The sequence below is a fragment of the Anguilla rostrata genome, chromosome 12, assembly GCF_018555375.3.
Source record: "Anguilla rostrata isolate EN2019 chromosome 12, ASM1855537v3, whole genome shotgun sequence".
NCBI lineage: Eukaryota > Metazoa > Chordata > Actinopteri > Anguilliformes > Anguillidae > Anguilla > Anguilla rostrata.
Window position 1 is genome coordinate 15497954 of NC_057944.1, and position 14343 is coordinate 15512296.

The following is a 14343-nucleotide window of genomic DNA, read 5'->3' on the forward strand; positions in this document are numbered from 1 at the left end:
ACAGTATCTCTATGCAGGTCCCTGTAGTGTTTCTCAGTTAAACTGCATGCATAGCACAAAGTCACCTCAACACAAACTTTACTGGAAAAAAGGCTTTATTTTTCAATGAGCAACTAAACGTAATAACTCACGTACGAAACTGCAGTAACAATATAAAAATGAGTACTAAATAAACAAATGAGCCAAACACAAGAGTATTAAAGTAGACTACAGAAATACATGCTGACCTCCTTTAAGAAGACTGCAGTGATTATAATGCCTGCCACTCTGGGCAGTATAACAGGAGTGACTGACCACAAGAGGGTGGGGCCAAATCACGGTGTGAAAGGAGTACGAGGGAGGAGCACAATACTGGATGGGATAGAGTGGAAAAAGGGAGGAGCTTTTACTCAAATGTGGGAGGGAACAAAAAAGAGTAACTGTGTAAGTGTAAAGTGTAATGGCTAACCAACACAGTACGGGTTGGAGCAAAGTGAGACAGAGCAGTGCACTATGGGGTCTGGAGTGCAGTGAGACAGAGCAGAGCACTATGGGGACTGGAGTGCAGTGAGACAGAGCAGAGCACTATGGGGTCTGGAGTGCAGTGAGACAGAGCAGAGCACTTTGGGGGCTGTGTGGTGAGACAGAGCAGTGCACTATGGGGTCTGGAGTGCAGTGAGACAGAGCAGAGCACTTTGGGGGCTGTGTGGTGAGACAGAGCAGTGCACTATGGGAGCTGGAGTGCAGTGAGACAGCAGAGCACTATGGGAGCTGGAGTGCAGTGAGACAGGGCAGTGCACTATGGGGGCTGGAGTGCAGTGAGAGAGAGCAGAGCACTGTGGGGGCTGGACAGCAGTGAGACAGAGCAGAGCACTATGGGAGCTGGAGTGCAGTGAGACAGCAGAGCACTACGGGGACTGGAGCCTTCTGTATCTCTCACCGCTGGCTGTCTGAGTCCAGGTGGTTCTGCAGCCAGGGCATGTAGTTTGAAACTCTGGTATAGACGCCATAGACGCGCTGGCTGCCACACTTCTCTGGACCCCCCCAGGACACCAGGCCTTGGGCGACCCATCTCCCCGTGTGGGGGTCCTCCATCACAAACGCCCCCCCGCTGTCCCCCAGGCAGGTGTCTCGCCCCCCTTCGTAGTAGCCTGCGCAGAACATGTTCTCTGTGATGTTGTACTTCCGGTAGCGAGACGCGTAGCTGGACCGGCACTCCTCCTGATCCACCACCGGCAGCTTCACGTACTGCAGGACGTCCGAGCGCTCGCCCAGGTCAGACGCGGCGGCGTCGTCCGTGGAGACGTTGGGGTTGGAGATGCCCCAGCCCGCCACCAGGCCCAGCGTGTTGGGCAGGGGGAGGGAGCTGTCCTGGCCGGGGGGGGGCAGGCACACGGGCAGGGCCAGGCCGCTGAGGTCCACGCGCTGGCTCAGCTTCACCAGGGCGATGTCGTTGTTGTAGTTGCGCGGGTCGAAGCGCGGGTGGAGGAGCACGCGCTCCACGGTGCGGTTGACGGCCAGGTGCTTTGTGCGGATGTCATGGAGGCCCAGGTAGACGCGGATGTGCTCGGGCGAGACGGGCACCACGCTGGCGTCGCGGCGGTGGGAGCGCAGCACGTGGGCGGCCGTCAGCACCCAGGACTCCGACAGCAGCGCCCCGCTGCCGAACCAGCGGCCTTCTGGGACGCGGGACACGTCCTCCACCATGAGCAGCGCCTGCCAGGGGAACAGGCCGGGCACCGCGCTCCGCCCCCCCACAATGCGCTTCTGCAGGGCCGGGAACGCCTGCCCCGGCTCTCCACACACTGCAAACACACACACACACACCCCTGAACTCTCAAACACATTCACACTGTCTCACCCTCACACACTCAAATGTGAGCATCAACACAGGAAAATATACATGGAGAGCAAGTTTATGAGTGCAGGACGCAGTGTAAGGTTTGCTGTGGGTGTCTAAAGGCAATGTTTTCTATGAAGAAAAAAAAATGCAGACATATGTTCTGTACCTTTACACTTTCTCCATTATGGGCCCACAAAAGTGTTTATGCTGCTTCCTGATAAATTCAGGGCTTCTCACCATTTTAAAGTGCAGGAGTGTAACTGTCCGAGGGTAAATCAAATCAGCAATAATATTAAAGACTAAGATATTACACATCATAATAAAACTAATCAAATAATGAATGATTAATCAATTACTCATGCATTAATTATTTTGGGATGACATATACGTATATGCAGCAACATGTTTCATAAAGTGTAAATATTGCTTTAGTATTGCTTTGCTTGAAACACTGTATTTTTTAAATTCAACAATGTAATTTGGCACTCCACAAAAAAACAACATTTTGGACCATATCACATGATCACACCCATGTGACAGGACAGCGCGCACCTGGCTGACAGGACGGCAGTTTGGTGCCGAGCTCTTCGCTGGTCCAGACCCCTGCCTCTGTGCAGGTGTAGGTGCCTGCAGGACGAGGGACAGTAAGAGTGATGCAGATATGGAGGCAGTGCTGTAAACATGAGCAGAGAGATTCCTACTGTTGCCGCTGGGGTACAGGTGGTGGAGCGGGTTAGTGCAGGAGTACTGGATCCTTGAACCAAGCGAGGTACTGTTGCTGGGGCCTTCAAATGTCACTGTCCCATTTTCAATCTCCTCTGGAGCACCACAGTCTACCACTGAGAGAGACACAAAGAGAGGAGAGAGAGGGCAAGACAGAGAGAGAGAGACAGACAGACAGACAGACAGAGAGGATATAATACATGAGTATCAGAACACAAGGACTGTTTCCCAAATTTCTGACTCACCACACACTGATGCCTAAACAAGCAATAAGCTGTAATAATATGTAAAATCCCCTTCTTATTTTTACTTCTTATACAGTAATAATAATAATAATTATAATAATAATAATTATAATAATAATAATAACTATTAAAACATTCAGCAAACTCACTTAAATTAATCTGCCAGCAGTAAGTGAGCGATGTCATACACAGAGTATCCATTAAAACACTAGTTTATTAATTAATTCAGTGCAGGACTAGTAACATTAACATAAATGTACACACATACCGCGGATGATCACATTAAGATGAAATTAACATCAGTTTCTGACATAATAAGGCTACTTGCACAAAGGGCATCACAAAATTCCTTTGAGCACACTTGCTGAAAAAGCATAATGAATAAATATTTGGTTAATTTGGTAAATATTCCTCCAGGAATTAGAAACACTGTCATGGTACATTTACAATTGTCTCTAGTTTATAGACAAAGTTAGGAAAAGATTTATTGGGCAGCAGTCTTCAAAAGTCTTCATCCTCAAAATCATAAAACACAACTAACTTGAAACTTTTCTCAAACGTCCTGTTCGTAAACATTTTGCTAACTTCAGTACACAATGCAGATTGCCCTAAGTTTTTTGTGCAAGTAGCCTATGGGAGCGATTTGGGATACAGCAAAGACATTTGATTTAGGATACAGAAAAGCATGCTCCACGGCATGGGATGTAAATGAAACATAATGATTTGATTTCTACAATTTACGTATAAGCTAGAAATATTTTGGTGATCGGATGGGATGCTGAAATCAAATGTGGAACGATGAGATGGGAGATCGGAAGGAGACAGACTGATGCAAAAGGTAGTGAATCATACCTCACTTCCAGAGCTCAAACTGTGTTTGGCCTAAGAGCGCTCTTTCCTTCCACAGTGTACAGCCTCCTGCTCTGTGACTGTATGCCAGCGTACTGCGTGCATTTAACCAGGAGAGCAATTTCTCCTGTTCACTCATTACTGAGGTGTCTTCCAGTGATATAAAGTGAGACCAGCACAGTTAACAGCACAAGCCTACACGCACACACACACACGTACACCCAGTGACAGACTTCAGCCCAGACTGTGCCGATAGGGTAAAGCAGCAGTGTGTTTATTTTAATTGCAGTGGAGAGTGATGGATGGAACAGTAGCTTCCACTACAGCGCAGGTACTGAGCAGAGCACGGCTAGGGTACAGGCAATAAGGTGATGGGTACTGGGTACAGGGCACAAGGGACAGGGGTCAAGGAGCAATGCACCAGTAAGTTTCACTTTTATAAACTACTGTGATGATGATCCACAAAGAAAGCTCTAAGCTTCTCATACTGTCTCAAAATGCACAAATCAGACCAGAGGACCCTGCTGTTTTAGTCCACCCCTCTCCCCTGCACTGCATTAGTAGAGAATCTGGTTGCTTAAGATGCTGGGCAATGATCGCCGACTCTTCTGCGAATCCGTTTCTGGAAACCAGTGGATGGGAGGAAGAGAAAGAAGGAGGAGACAGAGCACTGAGCATTGATATATATATATATATGTGCGAACAGAAGCACCAGTATATGAATATGTATGTTTACCACTCTCCATATTTCACCATCTTAGTCCCACAATTAGCACTAGCTTGTTAGTCTGGAGCCATTTTAATTGCGCCAGCTCAACAGGGGAAAATACTTCAAATACAAAATGTTTTGTTTCTCAATATGCATTTGTTACGTCCCTCCGCCTCAGGTGGGGGCGCTGGCCGTTTGGACACATGCTTTTGTCTCGTTACAGGTAATTGATAGCACCTGTTGCGGTGCCCTTTTAAGAAGCCTGGAGTCGGCTTCTCAAAAAGGGGGGCTTTTTCTCCTCACCTCTCGACCACGGCCATGTCCTGATTTTACCTTATGTTTTGCAGCTATTTTTGTTATTCCGTATGGTTTGTAAAATAAAGTTATTGGTTATATTTGGGAAACTTTGGTGTCGGCCTTGTTATGTATAAAACTTCAAATGTGGAATTACTTTTTTAAAGAATATAATTGTTATATTTTAGCATTTGTTCTTAGACGTAATGGCATTCGTACCTACAGCAGCAATAACTTCAAATCATCCATGTAGCCTTGGTAGCTGGCAGTACCAAATTTAGCCTTGGTACTTGGTTGTAACTTAGTCATAAATAAAAAGGATAGCATCTGTTCCATTTCAAACTTCGCAAGTCCACAAACTAAAAGAGAAATTACAGTGCTTCTTACTTTTACAAGTCGGCACTGTGCTGCTCCATGAACCACCTTTTTCACACACAATTTGATAGTGTTCCAGTTCTTCATCATCCTATAAAACCAGAGCAGTCAGTCATTCAAAGGTATTAATCCACAAGAGAAAGAGAGAAAAGTTCTGAATCAATTGAACATGTGTAGGAGACCATCTTGAATTTGAAGGAGAAACAGTCATGACTATACAGTTTGCGTACCCAACTGGGGGTTCAAAATACCTAGCCCTGTACAAACCCACAGCTCCTTATGCAAAACAGACTCTGGGGGACAGATATTCCTGGCTCTGCATACTGTCAAATGGAACCTCAGGCCTGTGGTTTTAACACTGTTAATAGAATGGACTCCTGGCACCCTGGTGTCACAGTTGTGCCCGGATTACAGTAAGGCCTTATCGCTAATTAATGCTTAGCCAGATTTAGAACAGCACCACATCCCTGTCTCACCTTGAACACTTTGTATCCATGGTTGCAGGTCACAAGGACGTGGTCTTTAAATGTGTACTGTGGTTGAACAGGCTCTAGCTGCCCATTTTCTGGGGGTTGTAGGACTTGGCACTGACTTCCTGTAAAAAAGAAGTTATGTTGAACAGCGAGTTTAACCTTGCTCTGTCTTCACCGCCAACTCAGCGCTGGAGGAATTAGGGCTAGCAGACAACCTTATTCATGGCATAGCTGACTTTAAGCCATGTTGCTTTCCTTCTCGCTGAGACACGGGGAACACACTCACCCACAGCGGTGTAGGACAGCCTCCAGCCCACGTTCTCCCCGGAGTTGTCACTGTGGAAGAGAATCTGGACGCTGTTGCTTCCCGTCTGGATGCGGCCAGGGGAACGGTCACCGCACAGTGGCCCAAATTCCTTCTGCCCTGCCTGGATCTGCAATCCAAACTCATCATCAGCATCACGCCCACCATCATCACAGCCCTCACTACGAACATCAGCATTGTCCCACTATCACCATCACTGCTATCTTCTCCTTCACTGCCATTACTGCCTTAGTTTAAAAAACAAACAAAGGTGCTCAATATGGACATTAAGTATTGATAAAATTGCTTCATCAATGAAGTCACACCGTAGCATTTCAGTGCTGAGTACTACTACGTTTCAGTGTATAGCAGTGTGTGTGTAGCAATCTGATTTGTGACTATGCCAGTGCAGATTGCAGCTCGTAGCCTTGAAGGCCTATAAAAAAAACACCACTCAAGATTTTGTTTTTTAAACAAACAACCCATATATCAAAATTTTGTTAAAATTGATCAATACAAAATTTGAGAAATGGCTTGCATATATCTATAAAAGAGTCAAGGTAGATTTGAGATCTTGGTGAGGTCATCATAAGATCTAACCGCTGAGGACAGGACTGTTTATGCCTGAGAACGATTGTGTTTCAGCAGCAGTCGTGGAGATTAGAGCGTCGTGGTATTTCACGGCTGAGCAGTGGAAGAGTGGGACGCCGTGGGCCAGGATGTGACCCAGTCTGACCCAAAAATCCTTCTAGAAACAGGGGGCGAGGCCTGGAATGCAAGTAGTTCTCTGAGGTGTTATTTACTAACTTGTCCTGCCTTCTGCTTTCAAGCTTTAGCATCCTTCATATTTTAAGCTTGCTAAAACAGTCAACTTCTGGTGTGTCCCCCTATGGGAAATAGCTCCAGCTTAGTCATCTTGCTACGGTTTCTCTCACTTTTAAATACACTAGAGCTCCAAATTTCACAAAAGCGGAAAGTCATTTGACCTTGTTTGTCCGGCTCTGTGGAGCAGTTATTCGCTGTGATGTTGAAAATTAATGTTTTGGCAGAAGTTATTTATAAGCCTCGATAAGGAAAAGGAGTAATCTAGCTGATGATGCAACACTTGAGAGATTATGCACAGATTTTCAGGCTTATACAGATTCCTCAACTCTTTTCACATTTCAGCTTTTATAAAACACTAATGACATATGGGACCATAATGTTCTACACTATACTCCACTAGTTCTCTATAGCTTACCAATACGTGTACGAGTAAACACGAATCTGCGTATGATTTTATGACTACATTATCATTATTTGCATTGGCCATCTGTTTATGTATATTACAGTATGATTCCATATATGACTGTATGATTGTGTACCTCATGGTTACACAATCATGCATAGGTGTTTTAGGTGTGTATAGCGCCCAGCTCACCTTTATGTAGTCATAGGGACATGTGACCTCAGGGTGGTCTTCGATGTCAAAGGTATCGTCAAACTCCAGGTTGACCTGGAAGCCCTCCTCCAGTTCAATGCGGTAAAGGCAGTCAGAGCTCTTGGGATAAGACCTGGGGTAGTCTGAGCTGGACAGAACCCCCGTCCTCTCTGTGAACACACTGTCACTGCACTCCACTGCAGACGCACACACACACACATATATACACACACACACACGCACACACGCACACACACACACACACACACACACAGCATGCAACAAACTGTGAGATGATGGAGAACTTTCATAAGGGGCGATACAGTTGTCCCAGAGTTCTCTAAACTACTTGACCCAAACAAATCCATTTGCCTGTATTTACATATCATTTCCATAGTCAATTACCATTCTTAATTACAAACACTTTTATGAAAAACACTGGATGCGAAACGTATTCCACCTTAAGCTCTCCTCTCTGAATTCAGATACCACAATCATGCCACAAACCATAATGCCATAATCATTGCACATACATGTGCACAACAAAAATTACTCAAACAGAAATAGCATAAAATAAGCAATGCCCACACACGCGCGCACACACACACACAGACACATGCGTGCATACACACGCACACACACACCATACAACATAAGCTGGTCCCATGGGGAGAGCAGTGACTGTAGCAGAGAGGCTCCCTCAGAAGGCTCATAGCTCCTATCTGAACCTCATGGACATTTTCCACAGTTCGGACTTTAACACAAATATTTACAACCAGCTCCAGCTGCTATCAGTGAAACAGGGGCCAATAGAGACACAGAGCAGGCTATACTGCCCCTGCACCACAGTCCTTATATACAAGGCTATAGCACACAAACAGTGGCATATCAGACACACTCACACACATACACTCAGTCACAACACACAGACACACATAGATTAATGCATGGCTAGACCGTTATCACAGGAGAGATCGCTACGGAGTATGAAGCTGCTGCACAGCACGCATGGTGTTTATGACGCAGTTACTGCTCACAGCTGGATAAATGCAGTATAGAGCCGGTTAAAATGAACTACGCTTTTGTTCAGCATTTGGCAGTGAGGTTTGCGTACACAAGTGAAGTATGCTTCAAGTGTATTATTTCATACTTTAAAACACTTGAGGTACGATGAAATGAAAACTTATATAATACTTAACATATGCTCAAGTATACTATTTTATTTCATTAGCAGGTATACCTCTACAAGTCCTGTTGTCGGAGTGCAGCACGTAACCATAGCGACAGGAGCAGTAGTAGCCCCCAATGTAATTGTGGCAGTAGTGGTCACAGGCTAGGTCCTCGTCGTTCCTGTCCCGACACTCATCCACATCTGCAGGAGGAAAGGGCCCCAACTGTGTATAGCTGTCTGCATTACATGCACATGGGTACATCAACCATTTCACAAGATGTATGTATGAAGCTGTTTAGCTTACTGTTTTATTTTGCTATTTTAAGTTAGGAAGTGATTTTGGGAGGTGGGAGTGGTGCAAGATGAGAGTGGATGCTGTACTTTAGGGGACAGCACAGTGCTGTTTGGGGGGGGGGGAGCTGGTGTTTGGTGTCCCTGGAGCAGGTTCTGGGCCTCACCCACTGCGCTGTAATGGGCCTCAAAGCCGGAGAAGCGCTCCTCGTTGGAGAAGTCCGATCTGAAGGTGACGCTCAGCACGTTCCTGGGGGAGGTGATGACCTGATCTCCTGGGACCTGCTCTGTGTCCGTCTCCTCCCTCCCACAGAACGTGGCCAGCACTTCCTGCTCCGCCTCCACCTGCAGGGTGGAACATAACACTCACAGGAACATAACCAATGCATGTGTCAGGGTCTATCACAATCACAGAGTTTTAAAGGGGAACAAGCTTTCAAGGAAGCCGCAAAATGAAAAATAAAACAAAGGTATGGACATACAGTAGATACGGCAAGCTCCATAGTGTTTGGGATAAACACATTTTTTTCATGATTTGGCTCTGTATTTTCATTGATTTGGGGCTGTACTCCACAATTTTAGATTTAAACAATTCACATGTGGTTAAAGAGCAGATTTTCAACTTTTATTCAAGGGGATTTATACATTTAGAAATTACAGCACTTTTTATACGTAGTCCCTGTATCCTTCTTGTCAGAAAATTATATTAAATAGTCTGTGGAGAGAACCACTTTATTTACTGATGTTTGATAACAGAAAGTTAACACCTGTGACACACAATGATGATGACTCCTGAATATGTTTTTCTCTGAACTGTATGATGTTTCTGTTGGTACTGCCAACATCTGACATTCATACAAAATCTGACAGCCTATCACGTGTAGGCCAGTCAGAGTTTTTCCAGGATCATCTGTCTGCTACCACCAGTTTCTATAAACTTCTCAGGCAGGACAAAGCAGGGGAGCAGACTAATCACATGCTCCAATTTATGTGAATGCCCTGCTAAAGAACATAAGCCTGCCTTTCCTCTCAGTCTGAAGTCATGACTCCACTCAGACCCTTCTTCTGGGGCTGTGCGCCTCAGAGCATGACTACACACAGAACCCCACTCCAGTCTCTCCCTCAGATGGAGCACTCTGGTCTATATAGACTGGGGAACGATAACGTAGGAGGTCAATGCTTCAGGGTGCTAAATGTAAGAATATGCATCATTTATATTGACTCTTCAGGACAACGCCACCAACTATTTCTATCAATCTGGTTTGTAGCTTTAAATAAAATCTCATGCTTTTGCCACCCCTGAAAACATTCCTCATTTTTTGATTCTGTCACCTTGGTGACAGTGACTTGTTTGCTGTTAAAACCTGCAGTTGTTGGTATCCTTATATCATAAAATGTCAGTCATTCTTGGACATGGGAATGGGTGAGCCAAACCCAAATATACACTGAAGCCTGGAAAGGGGTCTGAGAGAGAGAAGGAAAGAGAGAAGGGGTTGTGGAGGGGCTTCAGGACTTGCATGCTCCACAGACGCCTCTCTTATCTGCTTCCCATGCATTGAGTTTACAGTGACAGAGTCAGTGAACCCTGGGATGCATCCTAACAATACCAGCACCCTGCTGAAAACACTTAGGCATCCAAAGCTAAATTTAACCAAACATAACAACATGAAAGTTCACACAATTCTTATAATGTGATATGCCAATCCAAAATTAACACTCCAGAGCAGGAGAGGTTTTTAATTGATTCCTGGTTATACATTCATTTGTGAATAGTAGACAAAGAGACAGGGAAAATGGTCATGAATCTCCCCCCGCAAATTTTCTATTTATTTTTTACTTCAGTTCAGGACAACACCTTGCCCAGTAATTTCTACACTGTTGTTTGTTTGAAGATTACTTTCCTGTGTGGAAATACCCCTCACCTCAAATACCAATGCCATTGGTAGCCCAACTGTATTTCTCCGATTGGTTCACAGATTGCTGCTGAATCTTTAGGATTCTACATGTAGAATATCAATACATAAATCACACAACTCATGTCCTTGTAATCAGTCATAGTATAGTGACTAATAATGCTCTGGTAATCATATAACCAGGAGTATACTTAAATTTATATATAAAGTGGAGTTAATTGCTTAGAAAATCCAACCCTCATAGGTTTAAAAGGTTTTCTCTCATCAAGAGTGCGCAATGAGTTTACATAAATACAATGAGCAAAACTGATTTGCAGTCTGCAAGCCTATTTGCAGCCTAGTAAACCACACTCCCAGGTCAAACATGCAGTATAAGTTAAATCACAGGCATGCTTGTACTAACAAACAAGTTTAAGCAGCTGACCCTAGTAAGACCTACAGCTATTTCTCTAAGCAAGGACGGCCTATGGGAATTATTTCATATAAAAAAGTCGACCTTGCAACTTTATGTAAATGCAGTGAGAACAGACCCCCCAACACTGAGCTCTCTGAGACTGACAGCGATGGGCAGTGTGAGAAAAAAGGTACTATTGTTCGTATGAGGTGGGGGTGGAGTTGGGGCTACTGAGCTGAGTGGGGGAGGGCCGAATAAAGACGCCCAGACTTCTTATTACGCACAAACAAAAGACTTCCTCCATGAACTGCATGCTCCCATGAGGGCTGTGCAGCAGTGTATGAGTCTGCACCTAATGTACACTACTGCTTCTGATTAACGGTCATCTGTGCTTGCTTCTTTCCTGCCTGGCACCTCAAGAGCTCCACCCATGATATTTCTATTTGTATGTATGTGTATGCATGCAAGTATGTGTGTGTCACGCATGTCTCACAACTGCATGTTGTTCTAGTGAATGTGTCAGGGACTGTGTGTCAATGTTGAGTGTGTCAGTGACTGTGTGTCAGTGTTGAGTGTGTCAGTGACTGTGTGTCAATGTTGAGTGGGTCAGTGACTGTGTGTCAATGTTGAGTGTGTCAGTGTCTGTGTGTCAGTGCTGAGTGTGTCAGTGGCTGTGTGTCAGTGTTGAGTGTGTCAGTGACTGTGCGTCAATGTCAAATGTGTCAGTGACTGTGTGTCAGTGTTGAATGTGTCAGTGACTGTGTGTCAGTGTTGAATGTGTCAGTGACTGTGTGTCAATGTTGAGTGTGTCAGTGACTGTGTGTCAGTGTTGAGTGTGTCAGTGGCTGTGTCAGTGTTGAGCGTGTCAGGTGTCAGTGAAGAAACTGTGGGAATGCAGTCATCTGTTTGCCCCCATCCCCCCATCTGTGCCCATTGTGTCTGTCAGCCGCCCCGCTCTGGCTGCCCTACAGCTCGGTGGGGCATTAGAATATGAATATGCTTCTGGGTGACCCCCCGAGGTTCTGTGCACCTCCTGCAGCTCGTCCTGCTCCCCAGATGCACCCAGCGTTCAACTGCACAGCGCACTGAGCTGAAAGTGCTGGAGCTCTGATACTCTACCCTGATGTGCCCCACTTATTTCAGAAACAAAAACCAGCAACAATCCCCTCCAGTCTCAGGTAATGTACTTATAGAATTACATTGTGCCCGAACATGCAGAACGTTAACAAGAAAATTACTCTTTAGAATAGGAAAAAAAATTGTCAGTAATTCTACCCCTGATGCATTGGGAGTCTGGTTTGCCCTAAAGTAAAGGTGTAGCTCTGTCCTCAGTGCACTTTTGTTTGGACAGTTCTGATGGACCAGTGTGATTCCGCACACAATGCCTTGCGATTCAGTCAGCTAGGTCATCCCACATCATTGTTTTGTTGCTATGGTAATCACACAGTGAGGTATCAAAATGTCTGTAAGAACTCCCATGCCTATTTGCCTCAGATCAGAGATGGGGACTTGGCACCTCCCCAACCACACACTGGCACAATGGAGCTTTACCCTGGCAAATGGCACCCTCTATTTGGACTCTAACTGCATGAAATATTTGCATGTTTCACAATGATCCTTCAAGATACGGACATACGGCATCATGTGACTTTAAATTTAGGGAGCACTAACTATTTATGAATAAGACGTTACTTCAACAACAATGGTTCTCTCATATAACCTCTGTGCACCTGTTTGGAGAGCAAGATAAATTATATTCTTGCTCAGCTGGGCCATGTTCTGGGTGCTGTGCTGGCCAACTGGCCAGCTGATGCTACTGAGGTTACTGACCTGCAGGACATGGAGACTCGTGAACACAGACTCTGTTATCAGACTGTTATCAGCAGGAGTGAATGATTCACAGAGACCACACACACCCCCAATCCAACCCATAGACACCCCCTCCAAACCCCAAACCCCCACCACTACATTCTTCAACCCAGATTGCTGGCACACCATCTCTCCTTTCACTTCCAAACATCAGCTGCAATCTGAAATACTGACTCTTGCATTTGGGAAGAGCAGAGTTGTGGGTTTTTGTTAAAATAACCTTGATTTTATACCCAAAACACCAGACAAGATGACTTAAAAGTTTTAATTAATCAATTAAGTGCTGAGTAACAATAAACGTGGACATACTGACCTTCTGGGGGCAAGTGTAAATACCACTACTGTATAGCAAACTGTACTGTGTAGAGCTACTGCTGTTATCCAGGTACAGGTGAGACCATGGGATGTGACCTCTTACCTTTACATAGTCATATTCACAGAGGTAGGAGGGCTCCAAATCAAAATGTATGAAATAAAGTTTTATTTGAAATCCATCGGGGACGCTGATATTCCATGTGACCTCCACTTCTTTTTCATAAGATTCTGGGTAGTTGGGGGAATGCAGGGTACCATACATGTCAGTCAGGTTGGCTCCTTGTGCTTCATGCAAGGCCAGAGCCAGCAGTAGGACGTCCAGGACTCTGTGCAAGGGGACAACAGCAATTTGTCTTAACTGCAATTCTTTCAATAATTTAAACACACAAATAAATTAATCCATTACATTACATTATTACATTACAGGCATTTAGCAGACGCTCTTATCCAGAGCGACTTACACAACTTTTACATAGCATTTTACATTGTATCAATTTATACAGCTGGATAATCCATTGAAGTAATCCATTGAATGCAGGGCCGACATGGAGCTTCTCACTAACCTGGACATGCGTGGACAAAAGTGGTTTCAACCACCAATCTTCCATCGTGTCTCACTAAATCTAACCTAAGCTTAATTAGGAAGCTATTGATTGCCGGTAGACTGTTACTTTCCTTCGTCCGCGAGACTCAGGGAGAAGATTCCAAGTTCAACCCACTCACTCATTCTTGTTTTCACCTCACAGCTGCGTTCATAAAGCAACTTTTATGTTCAAGCAGAACATTATCGTAAATGCAGTCTGTCAGAGTGTATGTCTTTATCGTTTGATATATATGACATTTATACGATTTAAACAAATACATATTGATTATAAATAAACATACAATTTCTTAGGATAATCTAAAACATTCAACAAAACATTTTGTTTTTAAAATGTAATAAACTACTTCTGTGTTATAAAAGTAAGGTAAAATAGGCTACTCACCCCATCATTGTAGAAGTTGCGACGGCTTCCCAGTTCTCTAAGTGAGGAACTCTTTGTATTCCTAGATCCCCGCGTGCACTCGCATTCACAATTCACGTCACATTTCAATGATTCGCTGAGGCAGTGTTTACAGCTGAGAGACGGCAAGAGCTTGGGTGTACGTTCTTGTTTGTTCCGACTTACATAAGCC

The 14343-nt window shown here is 44.7% G+C and overlaps 1 protein-coding gene across 2 annotated transcripts; it reads right to left on the minus strand.

Annotated features, from left to right (window-relative positions):
- Positions 1 to 77: 77 nt before the first annotated feature.
- Positions 78 to 14298, minus strand: masp1 (MBL associated serine protease 1). 2 transcript variants are annotated; one of them, XM_064301409.1, is made up of 11 exons: positions 14154 to 14280; positions 13271 to 13493; positions 8844 to 9021; positions 8455 to 8586; positions 7215 to 7411; positions 5777 to 5924; positions 5494 to 5612; positions 5030 to 5108; positions 2524 to 2661; positions 2375 to 2449; positions 78 to 1784 (listed from the first exon to the last, which is right to left on the minus strand). In XM_064301409.1, exons 1-11 carry the CDS (start codon positions 14159 to 14161, stop codon positions 916 to 918), a joined length of 2166 nt encoding a protein of 721 aa, XP_064157479.1. In that variant the 5' UTR covers positions 14162 to 14280; the 3' UTR covers positions 78 to 915. The 2 variants fall into 2 exon arrangements, with proteins under 2 accessions (XP_064157479.1, XP_064157480.1); XM_064301410.1 differs by lacking the exons at positions 78 to 1784; positions 2375 to 2449; positions 2524 to 2661 and adding an exon at positions 3893 to 4261 and having other exon boundaries at positions 14154 to 14298.
- Positions 14299 to 14343: the final 45 nt, after the last annotated feature.

Bases quoted from the DNA above. Each gene is read 5' to 3' on its own strand.
- masp1 (XM_064301409.1), bottom strand. The intron at 2,450-2,523 runs GTAGGAATCTCT...CTCGTCCTGCAG, and splicing joins CCTGTACCCCAGCGGCAACA to GCACCTACACCTGCACAGAG. The intron at 1,785-2,374 runs GTGCGCGCTGTC...GTGTGTTTGCAG, and splicing joins ACTGCCGTCCTGTCAGCCAG to TGTGTGGAGAGCCGGGGCAG.